The following is a 22,598-nucleotide window of genomic DNA, read 5'->3' on the forward strand; positions in this document are numbered from 1 at the left end:
AGAAAGCCACTGGTCAACTGCATAGCATACAGAATGCTGCAGCACGGGTACTGACCCAAGACCAGACAGAGAGCACACATCACTCTGGTGTTAAGTTCTCTGCACTGCCTGCCTGTGAGTTTTAGCATTAATTTAAAAGATTATTCTATTGGTTTTTAAATTGATTGTGTACCCCAACACATGTCAGACATGCTTTAAGTTATGTACCCAGTAGGTCCCTCAGGTCCTCTGGCCTTTTAACTATCCCAAAGCCTCGGACCAAGAGGCATGGAGAGGCAGCCTTTTAACTATCCCAAAGCCTGGGACCAAGAGGCATGGAGAGACAGCCTTTTAACTATCCCAAAGCCCAGGACCAAGAGGCATGGAGAGACAGCCTTTAGTTATTATGCCCCCAGCCTCTGGAACGGCCTGCCAGAGAACCTGAGGAGGACCAAGAGGCATGGAGAGACAGCCTTTAGTTACTATTACCCCAGCCTTTAGTTACTATTACCTCAGTCTTTAGTTACTATTACCCCAGTCTTTAGTTACTATTACCCCAGCATTTAGTTACTATGCCCCCAGCCTTTAGTTACTATGCCCCCAGCCTTTAGTTACAATGCCCCCAGATTCTGGAATAGCCTGCCAGAGAACCTGTGGGGGACCAAGAGGCATGGAGAGACAGTCTTTAGTTACTATGCCCCCAGTCTTTAGTTACTATGCTCCCAGTCTTTAGTTACTATGCTCCCAGTCTTTAGTTACTATGCCCCCAGCCTTTAGTTACTATACCCCCAGTCTTTAGTTACTATGCCTGTAGTTACTATGCCCCCAGCCTTTAGTTACTATGCCCCCAGTCTTTAGTTACTATGCCCCCAGTCTTTAGTTACTATGCCCCCAGTCTTTAGTTACTATGCCCCCAGCCTTTAGTTACTATGCCCCCAGCCTTTAGTTACTATGCCCCCAGCCTTTAGTTACTATGCCCCCAGTCTTTAGTTACTATGCCCCCAGTCTTTAGTTACTATGCCCCCAGTCTTTAGTTACTATGCCCCCAGTCTTTAGTTACTATGCCCCCAGCCTTTAGTTACTATGCCCCCAGACTTTAGTTATTATGCCCCCAGTCTTTAGTTACTATGCCCCCAGTCTTTAGTTACTATGCCCCCAGCCTTTAGTTATTATGCCCCCAGCCTCTAGTTATTATGCCCCCAGCCTTTAGTTACTATGCCCCCAGATTCTGGAATAGCCTGCCAGAGAATCTGTGGGGGACCAAGAGGCATGGAGAGACAGTCTTTAGTTACTATGCCCCCAGTCTTTAGTTACTATGCCCCCAGATTCTGGAATAGCCTGCCAGAGAATCTGTGGGGGACCAAGAGGCATGGAGAGACAGTCTTTAGTTACTATGCCCCCAGCCTTTAGTTATTCTGCTCCCAGCCAGCGAACCTGTGGGGGACCAAGAGGCATGGAGAGACAGCCTTTAGTTACTATGCCCCCAGTCTTTAGTTACTATGCCCCCAGCCTTTAGTTACTATGCCCCCAGTCTTTAGTTACAATGCCCCCAGATTCTGGAATAGCCTGCCAGAGAACCTGTGGGGGACCAAGAGGCATGGAGAGACAGTCTTTAGTTACTATGCCCCCAGTCTTTAGTTACTATGCCCCCAGTCTTTAGTTACTATGCCCCAGCCTTTAGTTACTATGCCCCCAGCCTTTAGTTACTATGCCCCCAGCCTTTAGTTACTATGCCCCCAGCCTTTAGTTACTATGCCCCCAGCCTTTAGTTACTATGCCCCCAGCCTTTAGTTACTATGCCCCCAGTCTTTAGTTACTATGCTCCCAGTCTTTAGTTACTATGCTCCCAGTCTTTAGTTACTATGTCCCCAGTCTTTAGTTACTATGCTCCCAGCCTTTAGTTACTATGCCCCCAGCCTTTAGTTACTATGCCCCCAGTCTTTAGTTACTATGCCCCCCAGTCTTTAGTTACTATGCTCCCAGTCTCTAGTTACTATGCCCCCAGCCTGTAGTTACTATGCCCCCAGCCTTTAGTTACTATGCCCCCAGCCTTTAGTTACTATGCCCCCAGTCTTTAGTTACTATGCTCCCAGTCTTTAGTTACTATGCTCCCAGTCTTTAGTTACTATGCTCCCAGCCTTTAGTTACTATGCCCCCAGCCTTTAGTTACTATGCCCCCAGCCTTTAGTTACTATGCCCCCAGCCTTTAGTTACTATGCCCCCAGTCTTTAGTTACTATGCCCCCAGATTCTGGAATAGCCTGCCAGAGAACCTGTGGGGACCAAGAGGCATGGAGAGACAGTCTTTAGTTACTATGCCCCAGTCTTTAGTTACTATGCCCCCAGCCTTTAGTTACTATGCTCCCAGTCTCTAGTTACTATGCCTTTAGTTACTATGCCCCCAGCCTCTAGTTACTATGCCTTTAGTTACTATGCCCCCAGCCTCTAGTTACTATGCCTTTAGTTACTATGCCCCCAGCCTTTAGTTACTATGCTCCCAGTCTTTAGTTACTATGCCCCAGCCTGTAGTTACTATGCCCCCAGCCTTTAGTTACCATGCCCCCAGCCTTTAGTTACTATGCCCCCAGCCTTTAGTTACTATGCCCCCAGTCTGTAGTTACTATGCCCCCAGCCTTTAGTTACTATGCTCCCAGTCTTTAGTTACTATGCTCCCAGTCTTTAGTTACTATGCCCCCAGCCTTTAGTTACTATGCCCCCAGCCTTTAGTTACTATGCCCCCAGTCTTTAGTTACTATGCCCCCAGATTCTGGAATAGCCTGCCAGAGAACCCGTGGGGGACCAATAGGCATGGAGAGACAGTCTTTAGTTACTATGCTCCCAGTCTTTAGTTACTAGGCCCCCAGCCTCTAGTTACTATGCCCCCAGCCTTTAGTTACTATGCCCCCAGATTCTGGAATAGCCTGCCAGAGAATCTGTGGGGGACCAAGAGGCATGGAGAGACAGCCTCTAGTTACTATGCTCCCAGCCTTTAGTTACTATGCTCCCAGTCTCTAGTTACTATGCCCCCAGTCTCTAGTTACTATGCCCCAGTCTCTGGAACAGCCTGCCAGAGAGCCTGAGGGGGCTGAAACTGTGGACATATTTAAACGAGATCTTAAAACACACCTTTTTAACTTTGCTTTTCCTTTTTTATCCTCTTATGTTTATTGTGTCGTAAATATTTCATTTTTTATTTTCATTGTTTTTATTTTTTTCTTGTAAAGCACATGGTCTGAAAGCATTCCATGTCTGAAATGTGCTGTGTAAATAAAGCTCGATTTGATGTAGCTCAGTTGGTAGAGCATGGCGCTTGTAACGCCAGGGTAGTGGGTTCGATTCCCGGGACCACCCATACGTAGAATGTATGCACACATGACTGTAAGTCGCTTTGGATAAAAGCGTCTGCTAAATGGCATATATTATTTTATTTATATTATGTTATGGAAAGAGCAGTCATTGTTTGTGCACTCAGTCTATATTACCAGAGATGAACTAGGAAGAGGGAATGACTGAGCGGAAGGCTGAGGCAGAGGTTTATATTGAGAAACATGACTATGGCTCTAAGGCTGAGGCAGAGGTTTATATTGAGAAACATGACTATGGCTCTAAGGCTGAGGCAGAGGTTTATATTGAGAAACATGACTATGGCTCTAAGGCTGAGGCAGAGGTTTATATTGAGAAACATGACTATGGCTCTAAGGCTGAGGCAGAGCTTTATATTGAGAAACATGACTATGGCTCTAAGGCTGAGGCAGAGGTTTATATTGAGAAACATGACTATGGCTCTAAGGCTGAGGCAGAGGTTTATGTTGAGAAACATGACTATGGCTCTAAGGCTGAGGCAGAGCTTTATATTGAGAAACATGACTATGGCTCTAAGGCTGAGGCAGAGCTTTATATTGAGAAACATGACTATGGCTCTAAGGCTGAGGCAGAGCTTTATATTGAGAAACATGACTATGGCTCTAAGGCTGAGGCAGAGGTTTATGTTGAGAAACATGACTATGGCTCTAAGGCTGAGGTTTATGTTGAGAAACATGACTATGGCTCTAAGGCTGAGGCAGAGCTTTATATTGAGAAACATGACTATGACTCTAAGGCTGAGGCAGAGCTTTATATTGAGAAACATGACTATGGCTCTAAGGCTGAGGCAGAGGTTTATGTTGAGAAACATGACTATGGCTCTAAGGCTGAGGCAGAGGTTTATATTGAGAAACATGACTATGGCTCTAAGGCTGAGGCAGAGCTTTATATTGAGAAACATGACTATGGCTCTAAGGCTGAGGCAGAGCTTTATATTGAGAAACATGACTATGGCTCTAAGGCTGAGGCAGAGGTTTATATTGAGAAACATGACTATGGCTCTAAGGCTGAGGCAGAGCTTTATATTGAGAAACATGACTATGGCTCTAAGGCTGAGGCAGAGCTTTATATTGAGAAACATGACTATGGCTCTAAGGCTGAGGCAGAGGTTTATGTTGAGAAACATGACTATGGCTCTAAGGCTGAGGCAGAGCTTTATATTGAGAAACATGACTATGGCTCTAAGGCTGAGGCAGAGCTTTATATTGAGAAACATGACTATGACTCTAAGGCTGAGGCAGAGCTTTATGTTGAGACACATGACTATGGCTCTAAGGCTGAGGCAGAGGTTTATATTGAGAAACATGACTATGACTCTAAGGCTGAGGTAGAGCTTTATGTTGAGACACATGACTATGGCTCTAAGGCTGAGGCAGAGGTTTATATTGAGAAACATGACTATGGCTCTAAGGCTGAGGCAGAGCTTTATATTGAGAAACATGACTATGGCTCTAAGGCTGAGGCAGAGCTTTATATTGAGAAACATGACTATGGCTCTAAGGCTGAGGTAGAGCTTTATGTTGAGAAACATGACTATGGCTCTAAGGCTGAGGCAGAGCTTTATATTGAGAAACATGACTATGGCTCTAAGGCTGAGGTAGAGCTTTATATTGAGAAACATGACTATGGCTCTAAGGCTGAGGCAGAGCTTTATATTGAGAAACATGACTATGGCTCTAAGGCTGAGGCAGAGCTTTATATTGAGAAACATGACTATGGCTCTAAGGCTGAGGCAGAGGTTTATGTTGAGAAACATGACTATGGCTCTAAGGCTGAGGTTTATGTTGAGAAACATGACTATGGCTCTAAGGCTGAGGCAGAGCTTTATATTGAGAAACATGACTATGACTCTAAGGCTGAGGCAGAGCTTTATATTGAGAAACATGACTATGGCTCTAAGGCTGAGGCAGAGGTTTATGTTGAGAAACATGACTATGGCTCTAAGGCTGAGGTAGAGCTTTATGTTGAGACACATGACTATGGCTCTAAGGCTGAGGCAGAGCTTTATATTGAGAAACATGACTATGGCTCTAAGGCTGAGGCAGAGCTTTATATTGAGAAACATGACTATGGCTCTAAGGCTGAGGCAGAGGTTTATATTGAGAAACATGACTATGGCTCTAAGGCTGAGGCAGAGCTTTATATTGAGAAACATGACTATGGCTCTAAGGCTGAGGCAGAGCTTTATATTGAGAAACATGACTATGGCTCTAAGGCTGAGGCAGAGCTTTATGTTGAGAAACATGACTATGGCTCTAAGGCTGAGGCAGAGCTTTATATTGAGAAACATGACTATGGCTCTAAGGCTGAGGCAGAGCTTTATATTGAGAAACATGACTATGACTCTAAGGCTGAGGCAGAGCTTTATGTTGAGACACATGACTATGGCTCTAAGGCTGAGGCAGAGGTTTATATTGAGAAACATGACTATGACTCTAAGGCTGAGGCAGAGCTTTATGTTGAGACACATGACTATGGCTCTAAGGCTGAGGCAGAGGTTTATGTTGAGAAACATGACTATGGCTCTAAGGCTGAGGCAGAGGTTTATGTTGAGAAACATGACTATGGCTCTAAGGCTGAGGCAGAGCATTATATTGAGAAACATGACTATGGCTCTAAGGCTGAGGTAGAGCTTTATGTTGAGAAACATGACTATGGCTCTAAGGCTGAGGCAGAGCTTTATATTGAGAAACATGACTATGGCTCTAAGGCTGAGGCAGAGCTTTATGTTGAGACACATGACTATGGCTCTAAGGCTGAGGCAGAGCTTTATATTGAGAAACATGACTATGGCTCTAAGGCTGAGGCAGAGCTTTATATTGAGACACATGACTATGACTCTAAGGCTGAGGCAGAGCTTTATATTGAGACACATGACTATGACTCTAAGGCTGAGGCAGAGCTTTATATTGAGAAACATGACTATGGCTCTAAGGCTGAGGCAGAGCTTTATATTGAGAAACATGACTATGGCTCTAAGGCTGAGGCAGAGGTTTATGTTGAGACACATGACTATGACTCTAAGGCTGAGGCAGAGCTTTATATTGAGAAACATGACTATGGCTCTAAGGCTGAGGCAGAGCTTTATGTTGGGAAACATATGGACGAGGACTGATAGTTCTAGTTGTGACTGACTGACTGGACAGGGGAAGTCTGGGTGAGCAATGCTGAGTAAGAACTTTAAAAAGAGAGAAAAATAGAGAGAGAGAGAGAATGAGAGCGAGAGAGCAAGATGGGGGAGGGAGAGAGATACAGAAAGACAGAAACAGAGCGAGAGACCGAGTAAGAGAGAGATAGACCGAGTAAGAGAGAGAGACAGAGTAAGAGAGAGAGACAGAGTAAAGAGAGAGAGACAGAGTAAGAGAGAGAGAGACAGAGTAAGAGAGAGAGACAGAGTAAGAGAGAGAGACAGAGTAAGAGAGAGAGAGACAGAGTAAGAGAGAGAGAGAGACAGAAAGAGAGTAAGAGAGACAGAGAAAGAGAGAGAGTAAGAGAGAGAGAGACAGAAGAGAGAGAGAGACAGAGTAAGAGAGAGAGACAGAGTAAGAGAGAGAGACAGAGTAAGAGAGCGACAGAGACAGAAAGAGAGTAAGAGAGACAGAGAAAGAGACAGAGTAAGAGAGCGAGAGGCAGAAAGAGAGAGTAAGAGAGACAGAGTAAGAGAGAGACAGCGTAAGAGAGCGACAGGCAGAAAGTTGAGAGACAGGGCGAAATAGAGAGATAGAGAGACAGTTCAGAAACAGCTATGGATTGAGTGTGATTGAGAGACCAGGCAGACAAGAGAAAGATAGAGATATGAGCGAGATGGGGCACTGGAGGATAAAGGTGACTGAGAGAGGAATTATTTACCTGTACCGGTTAACTCAGTCTTGACGGTGTGCAGGTCAGCAGGACAGGAGTTGGAGACGGTGATGTTAGGAGCAGCCATCCCTCCACTGCTGAACACATCCAGCATGTTCACTGACACCGGCAGCTGCATACAACAACAACAGTCACAAGGTGTAAACAACAACAACAACACTCATATGGTGTAAACAACAACACTCATAAGGTGTAAACAACAACACTCATAAGGTGTAAACAACAACAACAACACTCATATGGTGTAAACAACAACAACAACACTCATAAGGTGTAAACAACAACAACAACACTCATATGGTGTAAACAACAACAACAACACTCATAAGGTGTAAACAACAACAACACTCATAAGGTGTAAACAACAACAACAACACTCATATGGTGTAAACAACAACAACAACACTCATAAGGTGTAAACAACAACAACAACAATCATAAGGTGTAAACAACAATAACAACAACACTCATAAGGTGTAAACAACAACAACACTCATAAGGTGTAAACAACAACAACACTCATAAGGTGTAAACAACAACAACACGCATAAGGTGTAAACAACAACAACACTCATACGGTGTAAACAACAACAACAACACTCATAAGGTGTAAACAACAACAACACGCATAAGGTGTAAACAACAACAACACTCATACGGTGTAAACAACAACAACAACACTCATAAGGTGTAAACAACAACAACAACCACTCATAAGGTGTAAACAACAACAACAACACTCATATGGTGTAAACAACAACAACACTCATATGGTGTAAACAACAACAACAACACTCATATGGTGTAAACAACAACAACAACACTCATATGGTGTAAACAACAACAACAACACTCATAAGGTGTAAACAACAACAACACTCATATGGTGTAAACAACAACAACAACACTCATAAGGTGTAAACAACAACAACAACACTCATATGGTGTAAACAACAACAACAACACTCATAAGGTGTAAACAACAACAACAACAACACTCATATGGTGTAAACAACAACAACAACACTCATAAGGTGTAAACAACAACAACAACAACAACAACACTCATATGGTGTAAACAACAACAACAACACTCATAAGGTGTAAACAACAACAACAACAATCATAAGGTGTAAACAACAATAACAACAACACTCATAAGGTGTAAACAACAACAACACTCATAAGGTGTAAACAACAACAACACTCATAAGGTGTAAACAACAACAACAACACTCATATGGTGTAAACAACAACAACAACACTCATAAGGTGTAAACAACAACAACAACACTCATAAGGTGTAAACAACAACAACAACACTCATAAGGTGTAAACAACAACAACAACACTCATATGGTGTAAACAACAACAACAACACTCATAAGGTGTAAACAACAACAACAACACTCATATGGTGTAAACAACAACAACAACACTCATAAGGTGTAAACAACAACAACACTCATAAGGTGTAAACAACAACAACACTCATAAGGTGTAAACAACAACAACAACAACACTCATAAGGTGTAAACAACAACAACACTCATAAGGTGTAAACAACAACAACAACACTCATAAGGTGTAAAAACAACAACAACACTCATATGGTGTAAACAACAACAACACTCATAAGGTGTAAACAACAACAACAACACTCATAAGGTGTAAACAACAACAACAACACTCATATGGTGTAAACAACAACAACACTCATATGGTGTAAACAACAACAACAACACTCATACGGTGTAAACAACAACAACACTCATAAGGTGTAAACAACAACAACAACACTCATAAGGTGTAAACAACAACAACAACACTCATAAGGTGTAAACAACAACAGCAACACTCATAAGGTGTAAACAACAACAACAACAACACTCATACGGTGTAAACAACAACAACAACAACACTCATATGGTGTAAACAACAACAACAACACTCATAAGGTGTAAACAACAACAACACTCATATGGTGTAAACAACAACAACAACACTCATAAGGTGTAAACAACAACAACAACAACACTCATACGGTGTAAACAACAACAACACTCATAAGGTGTAAACAACAACAACAACACTCATAAGGTGTAAACAACAACACTCATAAGGTGTAAACAACAACAACAAAAACAACAACACTCATAAGGTGTAAACAACAACAACAACACTCATAAGGTGTAAACAACAACAACAACAACACTCATAAGGTGTAAACAACAACAACAACAACACTCATAAGGTGTAAACAACAACAACAAAAACAACAACACTCATAAGGTGTAAACAACAACAACACGCATAAGGTGTAAACAACAACAACACTCATACGGTGTAAACAACAACAACAACACTCATAAGGTGTAAACAACAACAACAACCACTCATAAGGTGTAAACAACAACACTCATAAGGTGTAAACAACAACAAGGATACAACAGCTTTTCGAGGTCATCAACAACTTCCCAAATGTAGTACTCGGTCTACTTCCTCCCTCATCCAAGCAGAAGGCTTCAGCAGTAACAACAGAATGTGCTGTGATGTCAGAAGTCTCGGAGTCTCAACATATGAAAACATAACTCCAGTGAGAACTTGAACCCTGGACCGTTGATCATGTGAATTCCAGACTCCGTCTAATGTCTACATATCAGACGAGGTTCGGGTTGCAAAATTCTGGTATCTTTCCTCAAATTCCCCTGGTTCTGCAGAAATCCTGGTTGGAAAGTAGATTCCTGGAATCAGGAGGGAATAACGAGGAAATCTGGAAACATCCAAACAGGATTTATGGAAGAAAATAAAAAACAGAATTTTTTTGGGGGGGGGGTAACTGGACTTTTTTTGCAACCCTAGCCAAGGTATAACACGGTAATGACCTCTCACCTCTCTCTCTGCCCAGTGGACAGGCTTCAACCTCTAATCAAATAGATACTCTACATTATATTCATCCAAAACAGCACAACCAGAAAGCTACCACTGACCGGTATAAATCACTAAATGTACAAACAAAATAACAGTAAATCTGAAAAGACAGAAGGAAAAACTAAAAACTAAAAACTCTCAATGTGAACAATACTTTGGGAGTCATGGAAAAAAAACAGAACTCCATGGATGGACATGACACAAATCTTTAAATATACCTATGTTCCTTTAAAACTCCTTCCTCTTTGCCCATTGTCCCCACTGTGGCCATGCTTACAGAGTATTACAGAGTATTAACATACCATAGAAAAACATTCAAATAGATCGATGTAGAAAACATAGAAAGCCGGCATTTTAATAAATACTGTGTTTAATAAATACTGTGTTTAATATATACTGTGTTTAATAAATACTGTGTTTAATAAATACTGTGTTTAATATATACTGTGTTTAATATATACTGTGTTTAATATATACTGTGTTTAATAAATACTGTGTTTAATAAATACTGTGTTTTAAAGTATACTGTGTTTAATAAATACTGTGTTTAATATATACTGTGTTTAATATATACTGTGTTTAATAAATACTGTGTTTTAAATTATACTGTGTTTAATATATACTGTGTTTAATATATACTGTGTTTAATAAATACTGTGTTTTAAATTATACTGTGTTTAATAAATACTGTGTTTAATATATACTGTGTTTAATAAATACTGTGTTTTAAATTATACTGTGTTTAATAAATACTGTGTTTAATATATACTGTGTTTAATAAATACTGTGTTTAATAAATACTGTGTTTAATATATACTGTGTTTAATATATACTGTGTTTAATAAATACTGTGTTTAATATATACTGTGTTTAATAAATACCGTGTTTAATATATACTGTGTTTAATAAATACTGTGTTTAATAAATACTGTGTTTAATATATACTGTGTTTAATATATACTGTGTTAAATATATACTGTGTTTAATAAATACTGTGTTTAATAAATACTGTGTTTAATATATACTGTTTAATATATACTGTGTTTAATAAATACTGTGTTTTAAATTATACTGTGTTTAATAAATACTGTGTTTAATAAATACTGTGTTTAATATATACTGTGATTAATAAATACTGTGTTTAATAAATACTGTGTTTAATAAATACTGTGTTTAATAAATACTGTGTTTAATATATACTGTGTTTAATAAATACTGTGTTTAATAAATACTGTGTTTAATAAATACTGTGTTTAATATATACTGTGTTTAATATATACTGTGTTTAATAAATACTGTGTTTAATAAATACTGTGTTTTAAATTATACTGTGTTTAATAAATACTGTGTTTAATATATACTGTGTTTAATAAATACTGTGTTTAATAAATACTGTGTTTAATAAATACTGTGTTTTAAATTATACTGTGTTTAATAAATACTGTGTTTAATATATACTGTGTTTAATAAATACTGTGTTTAATAAATACTGTGTTTAATATATACTGTGTTTAATAAATACTGTGTTTAATAAATACTGTGTTTAATAAATACTGTGTTTAATAAATACTGTGTTTAATATATACTGTGTTTAATATATACTGTGTTTAATAAATACTGTGTTTAATATATACTGTGTTTAATAAATACCGTGTTTAATATATACTGTGTTTAATAAATACTGTGTTTAATAAATACTGTGTTTAATATATACTGTGTTTAATATATACTGTGTTAAATATATACTGTGTTAAATATATACTGTGTTTAATAAATACTGTGTTTAATAAATACTGTGTTTAATATATACTGTTTAATATATACTGTGTTTAATAAATACTGTGTTTTAAATTATACTGTGTTTAATAAATACTGTGTTTAATAAATACTGTGTTTAATATATACTGTGATTAATAAATACTGTGTTTAATAAATACTGTGTTTAATAAATACTGTGTTTAATAAATACTGTGTTTAATATATACTGTGTTTAATAAATACTGTGTTTAATAAATACTGTGTTTAATAAATACTGTGTTTAATATATACTGTGTTTAATATATACTGTGTTTAATAAATACTGTGTTTAATAAATACTGTGTTTTAAATTATACTGTGTTTAATAAATACTGTGTTTAATATATACTGTGTTTAATAAATACTGTGTTTAATAAATACTGTGTTTTAAATTATACTGTGTTTAATAAATACTGTGTTTAATAAATACTGTGTTTAATAAATACTGTGTTTAATAAATACTGTGTTTAATATATACTGTGTTTAATAAATACTGTGTTTAATAAATACTGTGTTTAATAAATACTGTGTTTAATATATACTGTGTTTAATATATACTGTGTTTAATAAATACTGTGTTTAATATATACTGTGTTTAATATATACTGTGTTTAATAAATACTGTGTTTAATATATACTGTGTTTAATAAATACTGTGTTTAATAAATACTGTGTTTAATAAATACTGTGTTTAATATATACTGTGTTTAATAAATACTGTGTTTAATATATACTGTGTTTAATAAATACTGTGTTTAATAATTACTGTGTTTAATAAATACTGTGTTTAATATATACTGTGTCTAATAAATACTGTGTTTAATATATACTGTGTTTAATAAATACTGTGTTTAATATATACTGTGTTTAATAAATACTGTGTTTAATATATACTGTGTTTAATAAATACTGTGTTAAATAAATACTGTGTTTAATAAATACTGTGTTTAATATATACTGTGTTTAATAAATACTGTGTTTAATAAATACTGTGTTTAATATATACTGTGTTTAATAAATACTGTGTTTAATATATACTGTGCCAATCAGCAGACGCCTTTATCCTGAGCGACTTGCAGTCACGCGTGTGAACATCATAATGTTAGGGCTGGTGCTGGAGATGATGAATATGAAGCTGAACAACGATGAAGTGTCTCTTTAACAGGCACCGTGCAGAGTGTGTTAACAGTTTAACAGGCACCGTGCAGAGTGTGCTAACAGTTTATCAGGCACCGTGCAGAGTGTGCTAACTGTTTAACAGGCACCGTGCAGAGTGTGTTAACAGATTAACAGGCACCGTGCAGAGTGTGTTAACAGATTAACAGGCACCGTGCAGAGTGTGTTAACAGATTAACAGGCACTGTGCAGAGTGTGCTAACTGTTTAACAGGCACCGTGCAGAGTGTGTTAACTGTTTAACAGGCACCGTGCAGAGTGTGCTATCTGTTTAACAGGCACCGTGCAGAGTGTGCTAACTGTTTAACAGGCACCGTGCAGAGTGTGCTAACTGTTTAACAGGCACCGTGCAGAGTGTGCTAACTGTTTAACAGGCACTGTGCAGTGTGCTAACTGTTTAACAGGCACTGTGCAGTGTGCTAACTGTTTAACAGGCACCGTGCAGTGTGCTAACTGTTTAACAGGCACCGTGCAGTGTGCTAACTGTTTAACAGGCACCGTGCAGAGTGTGCTAACTGTTTAACAGGCACCGTGCAGAGTGTGCTAACAGTTTAACAGGCACCGTGCAGTGTGCTAACTGTTTAACAGGCACCGTGCAGAGTGAGCTAACTGTTTAACAGGCACCGTGCAGAGTGTGCTAACTGTTTAACAGGCACCGTGCAGAGTGTGCTAACAGTTTAACAGGCACCGTGCAGAGTGTGCTAACTGTTTAACAGGCACCGTGCAGAGTGTGCTAACTGTTTAACAGGCACCGTGCAGAGTGTGCTAACTGTGTAACAGGCACTGTGCAGAGTGTGCTAACTGTTTAACAGGCACCGTGCAGAGTGTGCTAACGGTTTAACAGGCACGGTGCAGAGTGTGCTAACTGTTTAACAGGCACTGTGCAGAGTGTGCCAACTGTTTAACAGGCACCGTGCAGAGTGTGCTAACTGTTTAACAGGCACTGTGCAGAGTGTGTTAACAGTTTAACAGGCACCGTGCAGAGTGTGCTAACTGTTTAACAGGCACCGTGCAGAGTGTGCTAACTGTTTAACAGGCACCGTGCAGAGTGTGCTAACTGTGTAACAGGCACTGTGCAGAGTGTGCTAACTGTTTAACAGGCACCGTGCAGAGTGTGCTAACTGTTTAACAGGCACCGTGCAGAGTGTGTTAACTGTTTAACAGGCACTGTGCAGAGTGTGCTAACTGTTTAACAGGCACCGTGCAGAGTGTGCTAACTGTTTAACAAGCACCGTGCAGAGTGTGCTAACTGTTTAACAGGCACCGTGCAGAGTGTGCTAACTGTTTAACAGGCACCGTGCAGAGTGTGCTAACTGTTTAACAGGCACCGTGCAGAGTGTGTTAACAGTTTATCAGGCACCGTGCAGAGTGTGTTAACAGTTTATCAGGCACCGTGCAGAGTGCTAACAGTTTAACAGGCACCGTGCAGAGTGTGTTAACAGATTAACAGGCACCGTGCAGAGTGTGTTAACAGATTAACAGGCACCGTGCAGAGTGTGTTAACAGATTAACAGGCACTGTGCAGAGTGTGCTAACTGTTTAACAGGCACCGTGCAGAGTGTGTTAACAGTTTAACAGGCACCGTGCAGAGTGTGCTAACTGTTTAACAGGCACCGTGCAGAGTGTGCTATCTGTTTAACAGGCACCGTGCAGAGTGTGCTAACTGTTTAACAGGCACCGTGCAGAGTGTGCTAACTGTTTAACAGGCACCGTGCAGAGTGTGCTAACTGTTTAACAGGCACTGTGCAGTGTGCTAACTGTTTAACAGGCACTGTGCAGTGTGCTAACTGTTTAACAGGCACCGTGCAGTGTGCTAACTGTTTAACAGGCACCGTGCAGTGTGCTAACTGTTTAACAGGCACCGTGCAGAGTGTGCTAACTGTTTAACAGGCACCGTGCAGAGTGTGCTAACAGTTTAACAGGCACCGTGCAGTGTGCTAACTGTTTAACAGGCACCGTGCAGAGTGAGCTAACTGTTTAACAGGCACCGTGCAGAGTGTGCTAACTGTTTAACAGGCACCGTGCAGAGTGTGCTAACAGTTTAACAGGCACCGTGCAGAGTGTGCTAACTGTTTAACAGGCACCGTGCAGAGTGTGCTAACTGTTTAACAGGCACCGTGCAGAGTGTGCTAACTGTGTAACAGGCACTGTGCAGAGTGTGCTAACTGTTTAACAGGCACCGTGCAGAGTGTGCTAACTGTTTAACAGGCACGGTGCAGAGTGTGCTAACTGTTTAACAGGCACTGTGCAGAGTGTGCTAACTGTTTAACAGGCACCGTGCAGAGTGTGCTAACTGTTTAACAGGCACTGTGCAGAGTGTGTTAACAGTTTAACAGGCACCGTGCAGAGTGTGCTAACTGTTTAACAGGCACCGTGCAGAGTGTGCTAACTGTTTAACAGGCACCGTGCAGAGTGTGCTAACTGTGTAACAGGCACTGTGCAGAGTGTGCTAACTGTTTAACAGGCACCGTGCAGAGTGTGCTAACTGTTTAACAGGCACCGTGCAGAGTGTGTTAACTGTTTAACAGGCACCGTGCAGAGTGTGCTAACTGTTTAACAGGCACCGTGCAGAGTGTGCTAACTGTTTAACAAGCACCGTGCAGAGTGTGCTAACTGTTTAACAGGCACCGTGCAGAGTGTGCTAACTGTTTAACAGGCACCGTGCAGAGTGTGCTAACTGTTTAACAGGCACCGTGCAGAGTGTGCTAACTGTTTAACAGGCACCGTGCAGAGTGTGCTAACTGTTTAACAAGCACCGTGCAGAGTGTGCTAACTGTTTAACAGGCACCGTGCAGAGTGTGCTAACTGTTTAACAGGCACCGTGCAGAGTGCTAACAGTTTAACAGGCACTGTGCAGAGTGTGTTAACAGATTAACAGGCACCGTGCAGTGTGTGTTAACAGATTAACAGGCACCGTGCAGTGTGTGTTAACAGATTAACAGGCACCGTGCAGAGTGTGTTAACAGATTAACAGGCACCGTGCAGAGTGTGTTAACAGATTAACAGGCACTGTGCAGAGTGTGCTAACAGTTTAACAGGCACCGTGCAGAGTGTGCTAACTGTTTAACAGGCACCGTGCAGAGTGTGTTAACTGTTTAACAGGCACCGTGCAGAGTGTGTTAACTGTTTAACAGGCACCGTGCAGAGTGAGCTAACTGTTTAACAGGCACCGTGCAGAGTGAGCTAACTGTTTAACAGGCACTGTGCAGAGTGTGTTAACAGATTAACAGGCACCGTGCAGAGTGTGCTAACTGTTTAACAGGCACCGTGCAGAGTGTGCTAACTGTTTAACAGGCACCGTGCAGAGTGAGCTAACTGTTTAACAGGCACCGTGCAGAGTGTGCTAACAGTTTAACAGGCACCGTGCAGAGTGTGCTAACTGTTTAACAGGCACCGTGCAGAGTGTGCTAACTGTTTAACAGGCACCGTGCAGAGTGTGCTAACTGTTTAACAGGCACCGTGCAGAGTGTGCTAACAGTTTAACAGGCACTGTGCAGAGTGTGCTAACTGTTTAACAGGCACCGTGCAGAGTGTGCTAACTGTTTAACAGGCACCGTGCAGAGTGTGCTAACTGTTTAACAGGCACCGTGCAGAGTGTGCTAACTGTTTAACAGGCACCGTGCAGAGTGTGTTAACAGTTTAACAGGCACCGTGCAGTGTGCTAACAGTTTAACAGGCACCGTGCAGAGTGTGCTATCTGTTTAACAGGCACCGTGCAGAGTGTGCTAACTGTTTAACAGGCACCGTGCAGAGTGTGCTAACTGTTTAACAGGCACCGTGCAGAGTGTGCTAACTGTTTAACAGGCACCGTGCAGAGTGTGCTAACTGTTTAACAGGCACCGTGCAGTGTGCTAACTGTTTAACAGGCACCGTGCAGAGTGTGTTAACAGTTTAACAGGCACCGTGCAGAGTGTGCTAACTGTTTAACAGGCACCGTTTAGAGTGTGCTAACTGTTTAACAGGCACCGTGCAGAGTGTGCTAACTGTTTAACAGGCACCGTGCAGAGTGTGCTAACTGTTTAACAGGCACCGTGCAGAGTGTGCTAACTGTTTAACAGGCACCGTGCAGAGTGTGCTATCTGTTTAACAGGCACCGTGCAGTGTGCTAACAGTTTAACAGGCACCGTGCAGAGTGTGCTAACAGTTTAACAGGCACCGTGCAGAGTGTGTTATCTCTATATCTCAGTTTCATTAACAGAATACAGTAATAACCACGTTGTTAGCATGTCTATATCTCAGTTTCATTAACAGAATACAGTAATAACCACGTTGTTAGCATGTCTATATCTCAGTTTCATTAACAGAATACAGTAATAACCACATTGTTAGCATGACAATATCTCAGTTTCATTAACAGAATACAGTAATAACCACGTTGTTGGCATGTCTATATCTCAGTTTCATTAACAGAATACAGTAATAACCACATTGTTAGCATGACAATATCTCAGTTTCATTAACAGAATACAGTAATAACCACGTTGTTAGCATGTCTATATCTCAGTTTCATTAACAGAATACAGTAATAACCACGTTGTTAGCATGTCTATATCTCAGTTTCATTAACAGAATACAGTAATAACCACATTGTTAGCATGACAACATCTCCGTTTCATTAACAAAATACAGTAATAACCACGTTGTTAGCATGACAATATCTCAGTTTCATTAACAGAATACAGTAATAACCACGTTGTTACCATGTCTATATCTCAGTTTCAAGTTAAGATAGACCCTGTAGACAGCTTCAATGTCAAAATCAATTCAGTGAGAATGTAAAACCTAAACAAATCCAAACAAACTAAAAAAACAAAACTTCTTATCTCATCCAACTACAAACAAATTCCACAGAACAACAATAAATTAGTTTACCTCAATCATCTTGTTTATTTTGTTATCATCATGCTGCTGCTGCTCCTGCAGAACAACCATTATCCTCATCTTTCTCCCTCCGAACCAAACTGCTCTCACACTCAGCCGCTTCCCCTTTCTCTCAGAACAGGCGGTTGAGAAATGGGGAAACATGTTCAGGAGAGAGAAAAAAAACACCTCTCCTCTATTTCTCGCCAGTCCACCGTTAGCTAACCTTTAGTCTTCTTAGTTGGCCAACTCTCTCCACATTCTTCACAGTTAAGCTATCAGCATTCTACACCCAGGCAGCCCCCCTCCCTATCCTCCTGCACCATGCTGACCCCACCCTGCCCTGCTGTAACCCTGGCCTGCTCTAGCCCTGTTCTGGCCATCTGTCACAAGTGTGTTTACTTTCACAGCCAGACTGGATTCCACTGTCTCGGAATAGACATTCAACTGCCCCCCCAAAACAAATCAATGACGAACAAACAGAGATGCAGCTATCAATGTGTTGATAAGCCAATAAGAGCGAGGGTCAACTTTCAGTGAAGAGAGAAGAGGATTCCATTATTAACTGCTTGCTGCGATAGCAATCTACAAGAAGGCTTACTAGGTGTGTTTCACTTGAAGAAGTGGGCCAACAGATGATTCATTCATCTCCAGGAGTGAATGCATAGTCATATGTTTTTGGTATGATATTTTGCTACGTACCGTGTTGGCTAGCTGTAGACCAGAGTCCATCAACTTACAGATGGCTACCTACCCTGTTGGCTAGCTGTAGACCAGAGTCCATCAACTTACAGATGGCTACCTACCCTGTTGGCTAGTTGTAGACCAGAGTCCATCAACTTACAGATGGCTACCTACCCTGTTGGCTAGCTGTAGACCAGAGTCCATCAACTTACAGAAGGTTACCTACCCTGTTGGCTAGCTGTAGTCCAGAGTCGATCAACTTACAGAAGGCTACCTACCCTGTTGGCTAGCTGTAGACCAGAGTCCATCAACTTACAGAAGGTTACCTACCCTGTTGGCTATCTGTAGACCAGAGTCCATCAACTTACAGAAGGTTACCTACCCTGTTGGCTAGCTGTAGACCAGAGTCCATCAACTTACAGATGGCTACCTACCCTGTTGGCTAGCTGTAGACCAGAGTCCATCAACTTACAGATGGCTACCTACCCTGTTGGCTAGCTGTAGACCAGAGTCCATCAACTTACAGAAGGTTACCTACCCTGTTGGCTATCTGTAGACCAGAGTCCATCAACTTACAGAAGGTTACCTACCCTGTTGGCTAGCTGTAGACCAGAGTCCATCAACTTACAGATGGCTACCTACCCTGTTGGCTAGCTGTAGACCAGAGTCCATCAACTTACAGAAGGTTACCTACCCTGTTGGCTAGCTGTAGACCAGAGTCCATCAACTTACAGATGGCTACCTACCCTGTTGGCTAGCTGTAGACCAGAGTCCATCAACTTACAGAAGGCTACCTACCGTGTTGGCTAGCTGTAGTCCAGGGTCGATCAACTGAAAGAACTCATCGTTGAGACCGGATTCAAAACTGATGATGCCATCGATCACATCTTCCATCTGAAAGACAGACAGCGCAGGGGTCAGTAGAGGATATATATATGTGTATATACATACACATATACACTACTGTTCAAAAGTTTGGGGTCACTGAGAAATGACCTTGTTTTTGAAAGAAAAGCCATTTTTTTGTCCATTAAAATCACATCAAATTGATCAGAAATACAGTGTAGACATTGTTAATGTTGTAAATGACTGTTGTAGCTGGAAATGGCTGATTTTTAATGGAATATCTACATAGCTGTACAGAGGCCCATTATCAGCAACCATCACTCCTATGTTCGAATGGCACATTATGTTAGCTAATCCAAGTTTATCATTTTAAAAGGCTAATTGATCATTAGAAAACCCTTTTGCAATTATGTTAGCACAGCTGAAAACTGTTGTCCTGATTAAAGAATCAATAAAACTGGCCTTCTTTAGACTAGTTGAGTATCTGGAGCATCAGCATTTGTGGATTCGATTACAGGCTCAAAATGGCCAGAAACAAATAACTTTCTTTTGAAACTCGTCAGTCTATTCTTGTTCTGAGAAATGAAGGCTATTCCATGCGAGAAATTGCCAAGAAACTGAAGATCTCGTACAACGCTGTGTACTACGCCCTTCACAAAACAGAGCAAACTGGCCCTAACCAGAATAGAAAGAGGAGTGGAAGGCCCCGGTGCGCAACTGAGCAAGAGGACAAGTACATTAGAGTGTCTAGTATTGAGAAACAGACGCCTCACAAGTCCTCAACTGGCAGCTTCATTAAATAGTACCCTTCAAAACACCAGTCTCAATGTCAACAGTGAAGAGGCGACTCCGGGATGCTGGCCTTCTCCCTGGTCTCCCTGATAACTGGTCTCCCCAGCACCTTGGGTCAGACATACAGCCAGACTGAGATAGCGTGTTAGACCGGTTTAGTCAGGGTGAGAAAGGGTGAGTCATACATAGAAAACCTCTAACTAACCTAACCTCTAACTAACCTAACCTAACCTGTAACTAACCTAACCTGTAACTAACCTAACCTCTAACTAACCTAACCTCTAACTAACCTAACGTCTAACTAACCTAACGTCTAACTAACCCAACCTCTAACTAACCTAACCTCTAACTAACCTAACCTCTAACTAATCTAACCTAACCTCTAACTAATCTAACCTAACCTCTAACTAATCTAACCTAACCTCTAACTAACCTAACCTCTAACTAACCTAACCTCTAACTAACCTAACCTCTAACTAACCTAACGTCTAACTAACCTACCCTAACCTCTAACTAACCCAACCTCTAACTAACCTAACCTCTAACTAACCTAACGTCTAACTAACCTAACCGCTTACTAACCCAACCTCTAACTAACCTAACCTCTAACTAACCTAACCTAACCTCTAACTAACCTAACCTCTAACTAATCTAACCTAACCTCTAACTAATCTAACCTAACCTCTAACTAATCTAACCTAACCTCTAACTAATCTAACCTAACCTCTAACTAATCTAATCTAACCTCTAACTAACCTAATCTAACCTAACCTCTAACTAACCTAACCTCTAACAAATCTAACCTAACCTCTAACTAATCTAACCTAACCTCTAACTAACCTAATCTAACCTAACCTCTAACTAATCTAACCTCTAACTAACCTAATTTAACCTAACCTCTAACTAACCTAACCTCTAACTAATCTAACCTAACCTCTAACTAACCTAACCTCTAACTAATCTAATCTAACCTAACCTCTAACTAACCTAACCTCTAACTAATCTAACCTAACCTCTAACTGATCTAACCGAACCTTTAACTAACCTAACCTCTAACTAAAAACCACTCCACACAGCACTTTAAGGCACAAATATTTTACGACGTGTCTTACTCAGGCTCTTTCCTTCCTTCCTGAAATTCAACCCCTCCTTATTGTCTGAGTAAGACCTTTTTTTGACCAACTGAATTTAAAATCCAGTTAAATTACATTTTAATACAACTTGTTTCAACCCCCTTCAGGGGCAAATTCATTTGATTTTACTTCAGAAGTTTAAAAAAAAAAAGCTTGAATCTGTAATGTGTTAATTCAGGATGAATACAGAGCAACAGACAGTGGAGTACACCTTTAACTGAAGTCTCTGTGGTGTGAAGTGTGCAGAGGCCATTAGTCTAGAACTGTTGTATTTGACAGAACCATTTTCTACTGAGTACACATAGCAAGGTGCAGGAGACAGGAGACAGGCCAGCCCCAGTCAGACAGACAGACAGACAGACAGACAGACAGACAGACAGACAGACCAGCCCCAGTCAGACAGACAGGCAGCTAGACAGGAGACAGACCAGCCCCAGTCAGACAGACAGGCAGCTACACAGACAGGCAGACAGACAGGCAGCTACACAGACAGGCAGACAGACAGGCAGCTAGACAGACAGACAGACAGACAGACAGACAGACAGACAGACAGACAGACAGACAGACACACACACACAGGCAGCTCGACAGACAGACAGACAGACAGACAGACAGACAGACACACACAGGCAGACAGACAGACAGACAGCTAGACAGTCAGACAGACAGGCAGACAGACAGACATACCAGCCCCAGTCAGATAGACAGGCAGCTAGACAGACAGACAGACCAGCCCCAGTCAGTCAGACAGACAGACAGACCAGCCCCAGTCAAACAGACAGGCAGCTACACAGACAGACAGGCAGACAGATAGGCAGACAGACAGGCAGACAGCTAGACAGACAGACAGACATACAGACAGCTAGACAGTCAGACAGACAGACAGACATACCAGCCCCAGTCAGACAGACAGGCAGCTGGACAGACAGACAGACCAGCCCCAGTCAGACAGACAGACAGACCAGCCCCAGTCAGACAGACAGGCAGCTAGACAGACAGGCAGCTAGACAGACAGGCAGACAGACAGGCAGCTAGACAGGCAGCTAGACAGACAGACAGACAGGCAGGCAGGCAGACAGACAGGCAGCTACACAGACAGACAGACAGGCAGTTAGACAGACACAGACAGACAGACAGACAGACAGACAGACAGACAGACAGGCAGACACACACACACA

At 41.2% G+C, this 22,598-nt stretch overlaps 1 protein-coding gene across 50 annotated transcripts in view; it reads right to left on the reverse strand.

The window, feature by feature from the left end:
- The window catches only part of tfe3a (transcription factor binding to IGHM enhancer 3a), a 59,415-nt gene that overhangs the window by 13,362 nt on the left and 23,455 nt on the right, over positions 1 to 22,598 (reverse strand). For all 50 annotated transcript variants that reach the window (XM_052484388.1, XM_052484368.1, XM_052484352.1 and 47 more), the window contains exons 5-6: positions 19,448 to 19,543; positions 7,191 to 7,314 (exon numbers count right to left, since the gene is read on the reverse strand). In XM_052484388.1, coding sequence (XP_052340348.1) covers positions 7,191 to 7,314; positions 19,448 to 19,543 — 220 coding nt within the window. The remainder of the gene's footprint in view (positions 1 to 7,190; positions 7,315 to 19,447; positions 19,544 to 22,598) is intronic.

This window comes from Oncorhynchus keta, chromosome 28, assembly GCF_023373465.1.
Source record: "Oncorhynchus keta strain PuntledgeMale-10-30-2019 chromosome 28, Oket_V2, whole genome shotgun sequence".
Classification (NCBI taxonomy): domain Eukaryota; kingdom Metazoa; phylum Chordata; class Actinopteri; order Salmoniformes; family Salmonidae; genus Oncorhynchus; species Oncorhynchus keta.